The 16905-nt window shown below is 36.9% G+C and overlaps 1 protein-coding gene across 2 annotated transcripts in view; it reads right to left on the bottom strand.

The window, feature by feature from the left end:
• The window catches only part of LOC103701339 (P-loop containing nucleoside triphosphate hydrolases superfamily protein), a 35645-nt gene extending 19646 nt beyond the window's left edge, over positions 1-15999 (bottom strand). For both annotated transcript variants that reach the window (XM_026802331.4, XM_008783366.6), the window contains exons 1-7: positions 15412-15999; positions 15225-15322; positions 9968-10057; positions 7896-7948; positions 6556-6621; positions 6416-6469; positions 6229-6288 (exon numbers count right to left, since the gene is read on the bottom strand). In XM_026802331.4, the coding sequence (XP_026658132.4) occupies positions 6229-6288; positions 6416-6469; positions 6556-6621; positions 7896-7948; positions 9968-10057; positions 15225-15322; positions 15412-15725 (735 nt within the window). In that variant the 5' untranslated portion in view covers positions 15726-15999. The remainder of the gene's footprint in view (positions 1-6228; positions 6289-6415; positions 6470-6555; positions 6622-7895; positions 7949-9967; positions 10058-15224; positions 15323-15411) is intronic.
• Between the last annotated feature and the right edge of the window lie 906 nt (positions 16000-16905).

Genomic DNA, 16905 nt, shown 5'->3' with positions numbered 1-16905 from the left:
GGCCATCTTTTACAATATCCATCTCCCTCATATGATAATGCCCAATAGCTAAACTTTAAGGCCAAGTCCAAGGCTGAGATTTGATTATCTAGGATTACTTGGCTCAGCAAAATAGAGGTCCGAGGCCATAAAGATTGTCTCATGCCAATAGATTCTATCTTGATAGCTGATATTATGTCACGGCCTGGTTTGGACTTGGGCCATCTTGGCCAATGACCAAGACTAGTTGAAACTATCATTTTTCCATCGCACCACCATAATTCCAATGGAACAATAACAAATGAGCTCTGGACCACACATGATCCAATCATGAGCATTGGATTGTGGATGCATGTCAACTAACCATTCATGACCATTAGATTATTTGCATATACAACATATACCTAACAGAAGCACTCTGATCACATGTATACTACATAAGAAAATGATCCAATACTCATGATGCGTGTTAGCTAGTGTTGGAGCAGATGGGAGAAAAAATTGAAAATATTCTTAAGGAAAGGCTTCAAGGCTTGTAGCACTGCCACTTTCCTTATGGCTTTATTCACCCCACCAATCAGATATACAAAGGGAATGTCCGATCATGTTTTACACCAATGAATCAAACCAATGAGCATTCACCGATATCTACAGAATTATCAAGTTGATCCTTTTCGTTATGTTAGACTTGCTTTTAGACTAGAATGTATCTTTTCCAGATAGACACATCCTTTTCTGAAGAGACACGAAAATGTGTTTATCCAAAAATGCACATCTTTTCAGCAGACACATCCCAATGGATGTTTCAAAATTTAAGACGGACACAAAAACGTAAGACGGACACAACCCTTCACAAAGATACGTTAGAAATACGTAAGAATTTGAATTTCAAAATTTAAACAAATTTTATTTGAATTTTCAAAAAATGAGAAACCAGGAAACCAACCACTACAGCAATTATTTGTTTTTGTTTTAAGTGTTTTATTTCTTTTTTATTTTGAAAATATGCAACAATCCCCCACCATTTTCAAAATAAGTTAATTTTATCATATCAACGACAATTCTAGAATCTTATGCATAAATGAAACTATCTTGCAACTTGAATCTTCACTTAGTGAGGATCTGTTAAAGCTATTCAGAATGGCATGGTAGATTAGACTTTGAACCGACGGCTCTGTTTTGACTAGCTGAACATATCTTCATACATAATATACTTACATCGATGAATGCCTAATATAAGGCAACACTTTCATGGTTGTGTCTATATCCTTTTCATGAGTGTTTTAAGAGCCAAGACAAGAAGTGGCCTCACTTCACACTCATATAGGCAGACTCTATCGAAAGTTCCCCTATAACTAAAGCACTTCAATAGATTTCTATTATAGGTCTATTAAGAGCATTAAGCACATCTTTCCCTTTTATCCATGATGAGTACCAAGCACTTTCAGCTTGGGATGGAGTTGAAATTAGATTATAGTGTTTGCAATCATTTTTATGATGTACTATCTCATTGAGCTAAAGACTTGATGTTGTATCAAGTGTTGAGTTGAGGTTCCATCATTGGTGATTTTGAAATATGGGCTTGAGTCCCATCACATTTGATGTTTTGAACACCAAAATCTCTGGCAAATCCTTTTGTTAATGGATCCGCCAAGTTTTGACTCGATCTTACAAAGTCAACAGTGATAACTCCATTTACAATCAATAGTCTTAAGTCCAACATGTCTAGACTTTTCATTAGATACTTCGCTATATGCTCTTGATATTGTGGCCTCACTATCACAATATATTGATATAGACAGCAATGGTTTAGGGCCTTTAGGCCATAATGGAATCTCATATAATAAACCTCTCAGCTATTATGCTTCTTTACTGGCAGAGCTAGAGCAATAAACTCCGCTGCCATGGTGGAGTCTGGTATACATGTTTGTTTCTTGGATCATCAAGAAATTGCACCCCAAGCATGAAGATCCAACCGCTTGTTGAAGCATGATCTTCTTTATTAGTAATTCAACGGGCACTTGTATATCCTTCTAAAATGGAAGGACATCCATTGTAATTAATACCATAGTTCATAGTTTTCTTTAAATATTTTAAAACTACATGACAGCATGCCAATATAAATAATTTGGATTACTTGTATATTTACTTAATTTTCCAAATGCAAAAGCAATATGAGGTCTAATGCAAGTCATAACATACATTAAGCACCCAATAACCTTTGCATATTCTAGTTGTGCAACAAGCTTATTAGTATTTGATACTAATTTAACACTAAGATCAAAATATGTAGATGCAAAAGCACAATCTTAATAATGAAATTTTTTAGTACTTTTTCTATGCAATGAGACTGAGTTAAATTAAACTATCATATCTTTAAAAATTCTTCTTCTCAATATAACATCAGCTACACCCATATCCTTCGTAGCAAAATTACAAGAAAAAAACCTTCTAGTAGTCTCAACTTGTTATCGATCAATACCAAAAATTAGCAAATCATCCACAAACAAACAAATAATAACACATTTTTCATTACTAACGTTACTAAATTTATTCTATAGCCATTAGCAAGCATAATTTGATCAAAGTTTTGATGCCATTTCTTAGGAGCTTGGTTTAATCCATATAAAGACTTAACAAGCTTACATACTTTATGTTCTTGTCCAGGAACTACAAACCCCTCAGGTTGTTCCATATATACTTCTTCACCAAATTCACCATTTAAAAATGCAGTTTTCACATCCATTTGGTGGATGAGCAACTTATAAATTGAAGCAAGTGCAATTAGCAATCTAATAGTTGCAATCCTAGCTACCGGTGCACATATATCAAAAGAATCAATTAGTTGCTGTGCGTAAAGCCTTCGGCCATTAATCTAGCTTTGAACTTATCAATGGTTCTATCTACTTTCATTTTTTTCTTGAAAATCCACTTACAACCGATTGGCCTGGAACCTAGTGGGAAGTCGCCTAAACTCCATGTATTATTACCCATAATAGAGTCCATTTCATCATTAAAAGCTTCTTTTAAGAAGGCAGCATCTTGAGATTTTATTGCCACTTCATAAGTTGAAGGATCTGCTCCTATATTAAAACAGTATGGTATATGCTTACCAAAAGGTCCCTTCTAATAGGAACATAAAGAAATTTGATCCAAAGTTTTTTTGCCTTTCAAACTCTTTTACTTCTAGGCTCAAGGTTTTCTTTTTTGTCATTCTCTAATTGTTTCTTTTCTGGAAGATGATTTTGTTCTGAAAAATGTTCTTTAGGTCTAGAAATTGAATTAAACATATTTTCATCGAACATGGCATCTCTTGGCTCAATTATAGTATTGGCTACAATTGAGTCATTAGGTTCTATTATCCTGAACCTATATGGCTTTTGTACATATCCTAAGAATATGCATTCAATTCTTCTTTCACCCAACTTTCTCTTTTTGGGTTCAAAAGCCCTAACAATAACTCTACATTCCCAAACTCTTAAGTAGTTTAGGTTAGGATTCCTTTTCTTCCAGAGTTCATAAGGGGTTGTTTTGCTCCTTTTTATTAGAAACTCAATTTAATATTTGACAAGCTGAAAACAGAGCATCACCCCAAAAACCTTATCCTAAACCAGAATTAAAAAGCAATCCATTAACCATTTATGTGAACGCCCTAATTGTCCATTCTGCCCCACCATTCTATTGCGGTATGTAAGGTGTTGATGTTTCCTGAACAATTCCAATGGATTCAAAATAATCAGAGTCATGCTATTCCCTACCTATGTCAGATCTTAAATGTTTAATAAATATCTCACTATGCAATTCTCCAGACTTGTAAATTTTAATTTTTCCTATAAATCTCCTCTCCAACTTAAGTTAGAAGCACTAATCAAACTAGATTAAGCACACACACTCTCTCTCTCTCTCTCTCTAAGTTATGAGCTCTTTGGAAGTGAAAGTGGAAATGGAGGTTTGTTGCAATGCCATGGCCAAGGGTGGTGACCGGCCAATGAAGAATGAGGATGAACTGCAGTCACTGGATGTGTCCTTTGAGAAAGCCATTTCTTTTCACTCATTAGTCATGACCAATGGTTCTAATTGCTCCGCAAACTAAATCTTCGAAGCCCAACAGATTGGTGCATGTTGTTCTCTTATTCAATATAAAACAAATTAGCTTTTCTGGCCTTCTCTCTTTCTCTCTTTCTATCTCTGTCTCTCTTGAGGATCTTGGACCAAAAGAGGTATAGCACCCTTAATTTGTTTGGGCAGAGCCTTTCTGTTTCATGAATCAATTAATTATTTCAAGAGGAAAGGAGAATATCCCAGAGGAAACAAAAACTATAGCTGGTATAACTTTGTAAAAATGTGGTAGAGAATATATTTCTTTAGTATCAACTTATGCTTATTGTAACAAAGATTCTGGTTTGTACATATGTCTAATTTAATAATACCTTTTGTACTGCTTTCATATAGTTGTGCATGTCAGCATGTGAAAGAGTTTCTAGAGAGCATATTTCTGGATGATGAATTTGAAAACTTTGAAATATCTTTTCAAATGCTTGTAATGTGGCTTATTACTGCCAGAATCTGACCATCAGGTCCACTTTGCAAGAATGCCAGGAAACATAAATTCTTCTAAATGAAAAGAATTTAGAAGAATGGGTTACTTCCAAATGGGTAATTTCGGGCTGGCGCAATTGGGTTTGGCCCGGGCTCGAGCCTGGGTTTTTCAAATATTTTCAGGCTCGGGTAGGGGTGTGGCCCAGCCCATTTCCAGCCCTATTTGTAGTAGCCATGTTCTAGTAGGTACCAAAGACATATCTGACATTCCATTCAGAATATGTCCCCTGCATATGTAGTCATCATCATCCCACTTCTATCTGATGCAAGTTTCTGACATAGTTTCATTATCATTCTCTTCTGGCCTTGGTGTGCTGAGGACATAGACAACTTTGAGAGTTGTAAAGAGAGTGCATCATTTTCTGTCATCTTAAAAAAATTCCTCCATCCACACATTCCAATTTGACAAAGCCTGTAGCCATCTCTCTAGTTGTTGCAAACGCTATTTGTTGCAAAACAGAATAAAACCTTGAGATTGTTGGAGAGCACTGAAATCTTACTAGGACGATCATGTTGCAGATACACTTCCCACAGCTTTATTAATGAGGTGGATGAAAGATACAGTAGAGACAAAATATATTAAAAGAGAAATAGTTTCCTTAATTGGACTTTATAGTCACCAAGATGAGTCAACTCGCAATGAAAAGCAAATGCACGCTTTTAGCATGCAACAAAAAATAGATGAGAAAAGAACATGCCTTTGTTATTTATTACATATTCAAATCAAAAATTAGTAGCAAACAGGGGAACAAAAGCTGACAGATGGAATCTGTGTGAGTGTTCCACAAGTTCAAGACTCTTATTTTATGGTCGAGCATAGATTAATTGGATCATATAGTCACCAAGAAGATGGGTCAGCCAGGAGTAAAAAGTAAAGGCTGGCCTCTAGCAAGCAAAGAAAGAAAGGACAGAAACGGACATTTTAGCATATTACAAATTCATGCCACCTAAGACATTCCTTTTTATCAAGTTTTAAAATAAAAATTAATGGTAAATTGGGGAAAAAAGTCGACAGACTGGATCATTATGGAATATTCCACAAATTCAGAACTCTAATTCTATAATATAATGTAGATAAATATTGATTAATAAAAGAAATGCAGGTCCACTAACTTTGGATTTATAAAGACACCCTTCATTATGAAGATTTTAACACTAAATTTGGAAAGGCTAATGGTTCTTAAAAAAAAAATAGAACTCTTAAGAAATTAAGCTCCAGTAAGACATGATCTGCTAGGGCTGGCATATCCTAAAATACAAAAATGTCATACATCAATAAGCACGAGCTGGTCATTGCATGCAGCCCCCAATAGTTTCTGAATGCTTCACCTTCATTGTTTAATATTCAGTAATAAAAGGATTTTGCACCTAATCCCTTGGCAAATGTTTATTTATGTATAGTCTCTTAAATTTATAACAAAGTATTGATTTATATACTAGAGATGTTTATATAAGCTCCCAAAAATTTTAGATCTGTAACAAACACTATATTTTGAATAGTGAACTATATACGTGATTGCAGCTAAGGACTAGTGAAAATATTTAGTCATATCATATGATTAAGTTCCACATACCTTTTGAACAGATTAATAAATGCCCATGCAACATAACCTAAAAGCATTGTATTTAACAATATGTTAAGATTTGCACCTGCGAATCTTCTCTTATTCTGAGGTTCTGTCCTGTTGGATCAAGAAGGTCATTTATAACCTAAGAAAAGAGAGAGAAACATAAGGAAGAGAAAGAAAGCATACTGAACAATGTGCAACTATAGATATGGTTCACACTACACCCTGCAAATATCCTAAACAAAACTTCATTTAGGATAATGTGCTACCTCATTATATATTTCAAGGTATGAAACACGTAGAAGAAATTCTCGCCCAGGTGTCTGAAATGAACAGAGAAACAAAGTTTGTTTTACCAAAACAAGCAGAAGTGAAACTTTCAGCCGTTATACAGATCAACATCAGTTACCTCCTGAATAATGCTAAATACATCTTTCACTGCCAATGGAATAATCCCAGGAGATTTCTGCTCACCCTGTAATAAAGCCAAATGCAGCATAGTGCTACCATAAGTTTAAGTAATTTCAAGTAAATCAAAATGATAAAAGAAAGCAGCATTACCAGTCCTGTAAATACTAGAACAAAAATTGATGAAAAATCAGCTAAAAAATATTAGAAAAATATACGGACATTATTCATCTTATAGACCAAGGGTACTTAACAACCCAAATGTTCTCTAGCCAAAATCTAATCACTGACATATATAAGAAAAAGGTTAGAACCATAACAAGAATCCAAACATCAATAGTGCATGTGAAACTAACATTCAGCTAGATAGCTAATGAGTTGGATTAAAGAAAATAAACTATATTATGCTGAATAGAGAATATAAACAGCTCAGACAGACAATAATTGCAACTTTACAGAATAACAGGTAAAGAAAATCCAACCTAAATTCTATGTTAAAACAACAACTATCAGAATTTAGAAAGGAAAAGGAATAACATATCTAGACAAATCATAAGCATTAATTAGTCGGTTATAGCAGAAGGTATTGCTTTTGGTTCGAAGGGGTGTTTAGTGATAAGGCACTACAAAGGCACAAAAGAAGTGGAGGCAGAATTTGTGCAAAACATAAGGGTCTGCACAAAGAACCAATGTTAGAAGAAACAAAAATGTATATTCAACTTTGATCACAACCACAGAACCACCTCTTTCGTCATGGAATCCAAACAGGTGACCAACCATGCAAGCACAGGTCCAGCTTGAAAAAACAAGTTCCTGATAATAGAAACTCAAAGACATCCCTGTGCTAATGAAAACATCTGAATTTATTCCCCAACCACTGTTTTCACCAGCTTGAACTGTACCTGATGATTTCACCAATTCTTTACATGAAATGTTAGTACTTCAAAGAATTCTCTTAGAGTCATGACTCCAAGATGCACAGCTTCCTCTGTCTTGTAGAACACCATGTTAGTGTCCTCACTGATAAAGCACTTTGCATATCTCTTGCTGAATAATTTGAACAGGGTAACGAGGGGTACCTACAATGCCTGTCCTTCAATAGTTCGGTTTGGTATGGCCAGTATGGTCCACTAATTCAGTCGGCACCAACAAGAGTTTTTTTCTTATTGAAATACGCATTTGCAGCTTTTATAGAAACTGATAAGGAATCTTTGCTTTATAATTACAAGGCATATATATATATATATATATGAACATCTTAGTTCAAAATTTCATAGAAGGCATGCATAACAAAGTATATGCAAAGACACAAATTACAATGTCGATAAAGCAAAGACTTACATGCATGGTATGAGTCTTTCCGCTACTAGTAACACCATAGGCAAAAACTGTGCCTGTAGATTTAAAAGCATTATCAATCATAAGACTTTTGTGAAAAAGAAAATAACGTGCTACAGCAACAAAGGGGAAAAAAACTTATTCCTACATCAGCAGTTCTATCATGGTACTTGCCTTTGTAGCTAGTATGTGAATGTGTAAGAATGACATCCAAAACAAAGAATTATTGAGTATGGAAACCGAAGCATTAAGCCACGTCTACAGTATTGCACAAATTTACACAACACAAACACTGATTTTTATCCTTTGTATGATCTACAAAAATTGAAATACACATCATCCAATATGAATAGAAAATCTGAGATTTTGACTTTGAGTAATCCTAGAAAATAAAAGTACTATGTTTTGTTCACCAACATAAGAAGCAATGATAAAAGCATAGAGACCACAGATCAAGACAACTGATTGGCGATCCGATCATTCCATTAAAAGAAAAAAAAAGTTATGTGCAGATACCAGGGAATAATATCACCTTTACAACTGGGAGTTCTGTTCATTTCAAAAGTACAAATATGAGATGCAGTCCCAAATAAAATGCTTTTACTGCTTTAATACAAGGATTAATTTTCTTAACTGATTCAAAATAAACAGTAATACAGAAATCCAGGAGGAAAAAGAAGAAAGACAAGAAAGGAAAAGAAAAATATAGGAGAAACAAAATAAGAAAAGAGAAACGACGATGAAACTTATCTTTTGTTTCTTTCTTTATCGAATATCCCATTAATGAACTAGGAAATCCTTGTTAAAGCCATTTGAGAAAGTAATGATCAAATTACTATATCATAACAATTAAAAATAGAACTCTTACAAGGAAAGGAACGAAATGAAAGCAAAGATCTCAAAAGAGCAGACTTATGTTACCCAAATTCCCCCATTTTAATTTGTATCATCATTGATACATGAGAATAAAATGGAATGAAATAAAGTCTAACTAACTAGACAGTAGCCAACCTAACTTCCCGCAATCATGGACAGAAGAAAATCCCCTCAATACACCCATAGAAAGTAGAGAGTTGGGAAAGGGCTTTTTATTGTTGGGAGGGGAGTGAAGGAACGAGTCCAGGCCAGATCTTGGATGTTCGACCATTTTATACGTCTGAAGCCATATCCAGTTTAATTTGGTCAACCTGGACCCAAACCCAATATGATATAATTTTAACTCCAATGAATTTTACATACAGTAAAAAACAAAGCAATTCCCAGCTGGCCTGGTTTTACTTAACTCAGACTCGACCAAAGCTGGGTCCAGTTTTGAAGTTCTATAATAGGTACCTAAAATGTCCTGCCTTACAGACCTACTCACAACCCAGTTTTGACCCCATTTTAAGTCCTATATTAGGACCTGGATTTCTTGGATGTATGGACCCAGGACAAACCTGATTTCAGAACCGTTAATATCGACCCAAGCAGATCAACTTTACAAATTTGGAACCGACAAAAATATAGATTTGGACAATTTTTTCCAAACTCAGTTTCCATGCAAGGTTTCTATCGTTACCTGGTTTCTTTTGGGTTATACAAAATTTTGCCGCCCCTGTTGGAGAAACTTATATTGTTGTCACTGCAAACAATAAACTGTCTCAAACAATTTTGGGCCTATTTAGAGCCCACAATAGACATGGTAAGTGTCCCTTCACAACTCTCCACAGCATTAGCAGCATAAAGCTAGTGACGCATTACAATTCTACTTGATGGTACATGTATGGATCCAATGATGGGTCTGTCACAGCAATAGCTTATAATAGGAACCACTTTTAGGCAAAAGCATTAGAAATAAATACCTAAAAAAACTCATTTCAGGATAAATCACAATTCTGGCTCTCAATACAGTCAGGGACATTTAGTTACAACATTTACATGTTAGATATATTCCTGCAAGGGGGTCCACAATGTATTACTACACTATTGACATCATGCTTAAAATATAAATTTTCAGGTCCGGCACATACATGAGGCACTGTTAAAAGGTTTGTGAGATTAGTAAAGGTACCAATTTAAACTAGAAAAGAAGATACCATTGATTCCTTCCATGGCACCACTTACAACATGCTGAGCAGCTATATCATAGACATGGCGAGTTGTAGTTGCTGGCCCGAACACTCTATCTGCAGAAGAAAAGGAAAAGAAAAGGACAGTGTGATATCATTTCAACCTTTTGCTACTCATATTGGTGCAAATGCAGACCAGAGAACTGTTCTCTGATAAGAAAATAAAACGATACATGTATATGATGTTAGAATATTGAGAAGTAAGCTGATCTGAGCTGATATGACCATAGGAAGATTCATTGTTATTAAAGGATTGAAAAGATATATTGCTTTATTTAACTAAGTCATTAGTCAAGCTTTAATCAAGCCTAAATCAACTGAATTCAAATGTAAACCAGCTACAAATCAGGGGCATTTCTATTCATTTCTATTGCTTAAGTGGCTGCCACCCTTTAATTAAAAGATTGATGTCACATAGGTCCCAAGATAGATCATATGACATCTCTTTCTTTCCAACCACACCACCTTGTGTTCCTTCTTTTCTCTTCTTCTCTGCTTTCTATTGCTGCTGTCTTCTCTTCTTTCACTCTCTTTTTGTCGTCACTGCTAGTATTCAGCTGATTTTGTTACATGGTCTCAGAGCTTAGGTTTGGTCGAGGTTATGAGTTTGAATCCCCTCCTGTTTAGTTATTTATTAATTATCCCTTGTTATTTGTTATCCCGATCCTTGTCTGTATTGACTCAATTATGCTTCCATGTACATGGTTTGGTATACAATATTGACTCATGCCCTATCACCACTAAAAAAAAAAAAATCCGGATCAATTGGTTAGTTAACATATGGAACTACTGCAGCAAGTACTAAGAGCTAACCGAGCAATGGTTTAAACATAAGAGATGACAACACACAATTGTAGTGCATTCTTGATTTATATTTTCTAAAAAACTAAGCAAGAAAACTTTAGACCAATTAAATTCAGAATCTTTATTTCTTTATTGGCAAGTACAGGCAATAACAAAAATTCCCATTTTTTATCAATAGCTGGCAAAAGTTTGGATCTAGAAAAGATCATGCATTTGAAAGACTATTCGACTATTGAGTATGAATAGGAAAGCTTGACAAAATTTTAGATTTTCCAATCATCGCCTCCAGAGATTTTATCTACCATCATTTCTTGTTAATTCGTTAGACTGCTACATACAAAGCTGAAATGAAATGCAAAGCATCTAGATAATCAATAATGATATGTTGGTGAAGTACAATAATTCTAACTCAGCAGAGTTAAGATAGCTCCTACTAAGGTAAGGCGAGTTTTACCAGAATAATGATGAAATTTAGAATGTCTAACCATGTTTAGTTTGGCTATTCATATAAATCATGTTTCACTATCAATATAAAATTTATTGCATATAATTGAAGAACACAAATTAAGGGAAAATATAATTAAAAAGTAGATGACCAAACTAGAGTAGAAAAAAAATGAAAAAGCATAAGCATAAGAGAATTCCAAAGAAAGATGCTGAAACCATGTATAAGATATACCAACCAAGAGGACCTCACTATCAATTCCTATACTTATGCACACTCATAATAAGACTTTGTCCATCATCTGGTCTGTCTTCACAAAAGACAGTTAGCATGTTTGTCATTATTTGTATATAAATGTTACAAAATACATGGTTACCTCTGGCATTGATATGATCTATGATTTGTGTGAATGCAAATTAATTATACAAAGGGAGCTTAGATATGCATGTAACAGTGGCAAACTTCCATGCTTATTTAATGTGAGCTTGTAACTACAACTGTGGCAACAAACTTTATCAAAAAATTGGTGCACTTCAAGGTAGCCCCACAAGTTTCATGGCATCAAGGCCCAATGATAGTCTCAAAAGACAATCACAGAAGCTTTAAGGATACCACATTTTATGATTGAATTTCCACAACCATCTAAACATTGTCTCACTTCAAAAACTAGACCATTTTGAACTGCTGTCAGGATGTGATGATGCATTGTTAGCAGCCACCAAATTGTCACAAGCCTAATCAGTTATTTTTGCATTCTTCACTCAAACCATCTTTTACATGCAACTATCAGTTTCTTTTTCTTTTTTAATGTTCTCTGCTTGAACCATATTTGAGGGTTAAAACACTCCTGGAAGGATCATTTAGATCATATTCTTCAGCTGGAAAAAGATTTACAACCTTGATTCCCCATTTATGTTGCTTGTAGGGGTTAACTTCCATCTTAGCTAGTTTTGGTCAAATCTAGGTCATGGCACATCCACCTCACTTCAAACAACGGTACTCCATAAAGGAAATCCCAGGGTGCCCTCTGATCATCAAAAAGCTTATGGAGTTAAAACAAACAATTGTATCTGGGTGGGCCATGCATCTAATATTTTTTTGCATTTCTTCTCACAAAAGACGTTCATAAGGTAAAGCCACTTGTTGAAGGCTCATTTGGACTCCACTGACAAGAGATTTACATCCTCTTCATTCCCCATTTCTATTGCACTTTGGGGATAATTGCCACCTTAGCTAGCTTACTTCCACCAAATCTAGGTCATAAGGCGTGAGGATCCATGCGGGTGTGTATTTAGTCCTAAATTGGATGTGCGTTAGAGAGGTCTTGGCTACTTAATCAAGGCCAAGGACCTGGACCCCAGTAGGTAACCTCCTAGCTAGATCTTTCTTGGTGAGGTCCTGGGTTGTTGCAAATGTCCTCAAAACCGACCTAGCCCACAGCCCACGTGTGGCTACGAGACATTGCAAAATGAGCCTTTTTAGAGCTGATAACAAACTAAAAATGGTATTAGTGATGAGACCTTTCACTAGCAAGAATACTAGTGGTTAGATGGGGGGAGTACATGAGAACCTGATGTAGGCATCTTTAGTCCTACATCAGGTGAGTGTTTGGGAGGTCTTGGGTACTTAAGCAAGATAATAACCTTCTAGATGTCCCTTTTCCAATGAGGTCCTAGGTCACACATGATGCATCCATCTTGCTTTTAACACCCTCAAAAATCTCTCTCAAGAGCTCTTCATCTACTTCTCATCGTATTAAGCTCGTACTTGTGCCAGCACGTAGAACATGCAAGGCACATAAGGTGCAAGTGGATGGTTTTAAGTGCAAGATTGAGAACCACTTGACTTAAGTTAGATGATATATGCAATTTTGTTATTTCTGTTCTAAATAGAAATGGGAGAGAAAATTACGAGGAGTGTGATACTAGAGATACGATATAACAGACTCATGGAAAATATAGATTTCTAGAAGGGGTGTAAGGAATACAATTTCTACTATTTTCTTTTCTAATTGGAATCATGAAGGAGAGTAAACATGTAAGAAATTCAAAAAGACTCCAAGAAGCATTATCTCAGAAAGAAGGGAAATGAAGAACGCAATGTTTGCCATACCGTCCCAAACCACCAGATTCGAGGCATGCTAACCAAATCAAGGTCGGGTTGGTTCAGGGAATTTTCCAAAGAGCAAATAAATTATTAAATTATTTGACAAAATAAATTAATAATAGAAGATGAGTTATCAAAAAGCATTATATAACATCTTTTTTTCTAGTCATGAATATATAGCATATTCAAAGGCATCGTTCAACAACAAGATCCGAAATATCTATAAATATAAAATATAACGTGTTATAAATTACAACCACAGTAAACTGATACTTAAAAAAGCAATAGTTAACCAAAATCATTTGTGATATCTACAAAAAATATCTATAAATTATATAACACATAACCAATATATTACTATAAAATTAACTTTATGACTATATATATTTGTGCATATAACCCGACCCTTAAACGATCAATCCTATTTTGAAATCGAACCAAACCGACCCAACAAGACTAGCTCAATTAAGGCTCTCAGGTGGACCCAAACCCGTGTGCACCCTTAAGTATTATAGGCATATGTAATTAAATATACAGATGTATACATGCACGCACAAACAAAGCGCGTGTATAGATATAGATATGGTCATTCTTGCTCTCCTCAATTAAGGAAAGTTTTGGGATTGCATTTGGAATATTCTATGCGCAAAAGAAGACATCGACATACTATAAATAACTTAGCTCCTATAAAACAATGAGTTTTTCCAAGCACATGTTGTGAGGTCTTCAAAGACCCGTATCTGTTAGATGTCACAAAGTTCCAGCAGAACAGTTTTCCGCAGAAACAAGTTCAGACATAGTTTTGAACTTGTGCAAACTGCAATGATGAGAGCACCTTCGCACGCATATTAATGAGATTGTCAAACCACAAAAAAGGATAAATACAAGCAACAAATAAACACATGTTTTGCATGGAAAACGGAAAACCACAGCAGCAAGAACTATCCACTGGTCATAGATCATCTCTCAAGCCACTCGATCCTAACGACTTGTGCACAGTATCACCCGTACAAAAACACCAAGGAGAATTATAAGAGGAAATACAAAGATATCAAATATGGTACCAAGCAAGAGGATGCGAGACCACATGCCAAATCTTGAAACCATATCATGAGATGGGGAGCCAAGAATCGATAAACCAAGGATAGGATATTTTTCCCTCTCCCCTTCTCTCTCCTCTCTCTCTTCTCTTTTCTTCTCTTCTCACTTTTCTCTCCCTCTCTCGTGTGTCGCGGCTGCATTCTCCACCAGGCACACAACAGCCCTTTGGGGCTTTTCTAATAGCCCACAATACATCATGCCTCGCTCTCCTACTCGATTTGGAAAGAAGAGGTATGGGTCAAAAACCAAATTGGGCGGGAACCACATGAGGCCGGACCCTATCCCAACATACATAGCTTCCACAAATTCATCTTCTAGTGGCATTACTAAGTTGGTCATAAATCAGTTGGTATGGATCGGCGTGCCGAAAGTTAGGCCATGCATGGGCAAAGAATGCCATTAAAGGAAGAGAACTTCAGATAAGAAAATCACTCGATTCTAACTTGCGATGATGCTATTTAGTCAGGTGAATTTTTCTCTTGATGACACAAAATGCTATACACTCGTTTCACCTAATTTAGACAATTTGAACATCTGTCGAGGTATGTTCTTTCATTCTTGACGAATATACAACTACCAGTAACTGAGTTTACCTATACAAAACCCTCGAAACTACATATTTTCGTTCACGAGGGGCTTCCACACTGAGATCACTCACATAAATCATTACATAATTCCAAGATCCTAAGACTTTTCTAAACAAGAATAAAGAGGAAACAACGAATAAAACAAAAATGTACATGGTGTCAAAGGAAGAAGAATACTAACCGAAACCATAAGAAATGGACGGATTATACTCGTTCCGAACAATATAATCTCCATCAGCATACCACGCTATCTCATCCCCCTTGTTAATCTCCCGCGCACTGAAACCACCAAATTGAAAGAATCGAACCCAAACCGATCAAGAAGCAAAATCATGGAGAGCGGGAGCAAGAAAGAAGGTGAGAGGTACCTGAGCGGCCGGAACCGAACGGTGACGGTGACATTCTCCTTGGACTTGGCGAAATCGGGCCGCTCCGGCGGGTGAGCCGAAGGAGGGCTGACAGGGGAGACGGAAGAGGCCTTCGAGAGGTGCGCCAGCCGAGCTGCCGCGGACGACGGAGTGGTCGGCCGGGCCGCCGCCAGAGAGGAGGGGGTCGTCGGCCGGGAGGAGGAAGAGGAGGATGAGGGTGTCATCGGCCGAGCTCCGGGCCTGGGAGCCGGCGGGGTGGGAGTCTTCCGCGATCGGAACGGCGAGATGCTCGATCTCATAGACCTGGATGACATTCCTGATCCGATCCAAGCACTGAGGGACCTTCTCTTTTCTTCCCCTCTCTCTCTCTCTCTCTCTTCTAGGGTTTCCAAAAGAGGACGGAGATCGGCGGAGGCGGACAAGGTGGAGAAAGAAGCCGCCGGTCGGTCACATGATCCCTGCCGCCTAGTCCAAAAGAACGGACGATTAATTTTTTTACCTTCCCTCCCTCCACTGCCCTTTTTTTTTTAGCACTGGAAAAAGATACCTCTGCTATAAGTACCGCTTAGCCGCTGGCCCGCTCTTCCCTTTATCGAGACCCGAGGAATTTGAAGTTAGCGGGATGGTATGGTTATTAAAGTCACCGGAGGTGAGCAGAGTTGAGCTCTGTTTTGTATCCTGCGTTTGGCGTCGTCTGGGAGGGAGGGAGGGAGGACTTTGCTTTTAGGCGGAGCGAGCCATTTGGTCTCGCTTTGATTGGAGTGGTCACCGCATTTGGGGGGCCCACTTGCCTCTTCCTGTTTTTTTCGCGTGCTGAGACTGAGAGTCAGCCAAGATGAACGAATGTCGTCCATTAGGCATCTGCATTTGTTGCCAAAGGAGCCGCAGGGGCCACTGAGGGGGCAGCTTAATAGGATTGGGCTTTACTTACAATTAAGCAATTTTGAATTCAAAATATATGGCAATCGATTAAATTATGAAGACCGAATACTTTCTGCTCGAACGTATGGCTTGGAAAGATTTATTGGTACGCTGGTAGCCTCGGTGGTGCTAGGTATGACGTACTCATATGGAAGTTAACCGTCCCGAAGCCTAAAGAAGTAACGAGCCGGATCCACGGATGGAAAGAATATGAGTAAAATCGGCCAGCGTACCCAACACACGATCATTTCTGTCCACATCAAATATTTTTCTGGCGGGGTGGGGGCTCAGTGAAGGCTGCTACGCGAGAATGGACTTATCCCTTCCTCTTCTTTTACCAAAAAAAAAAAAAGGAGCCACATGGGTGGATCCAAGTGAGGTTAGAGTTACAAGATCTTAATTCATACCCTAATTTATTACCCGACCCATGACTCTAGTCTGCTTGACCGGATGGGATCGGAATATAACAAGACAATCCGATTAGACCTATTTAATTAATGGATCAAATTTAAATTTAGACTTTTGATCCATTCTATAATTTGATTAGATATCTATTTAACTCTTTTAAAACTC

The sequence above is a fragment of the Phoenix dactylifera genome, chromosome 4 (assembly GCF_051530095.1).
Source record: "Phoenix dactylifera cultivar Ajwa chromosome 4, Ajwa_hap1_PhDact_Kaust_v1.1, whole genome shotgun sequence".
In the NCBI taxonomy this organism is placed as follows: domain Eukaryota; kingdom Viridiplantae; phylum Streptophyta; class Magnoliopsida; order Arecales; family Arecaceae; genus Phoenix; species Phoenix dactylifera.
Note: the sequence above shows the minus strand (reverse complement) of the source record. Positions and strands in the feature narration are given on the sequence as shown.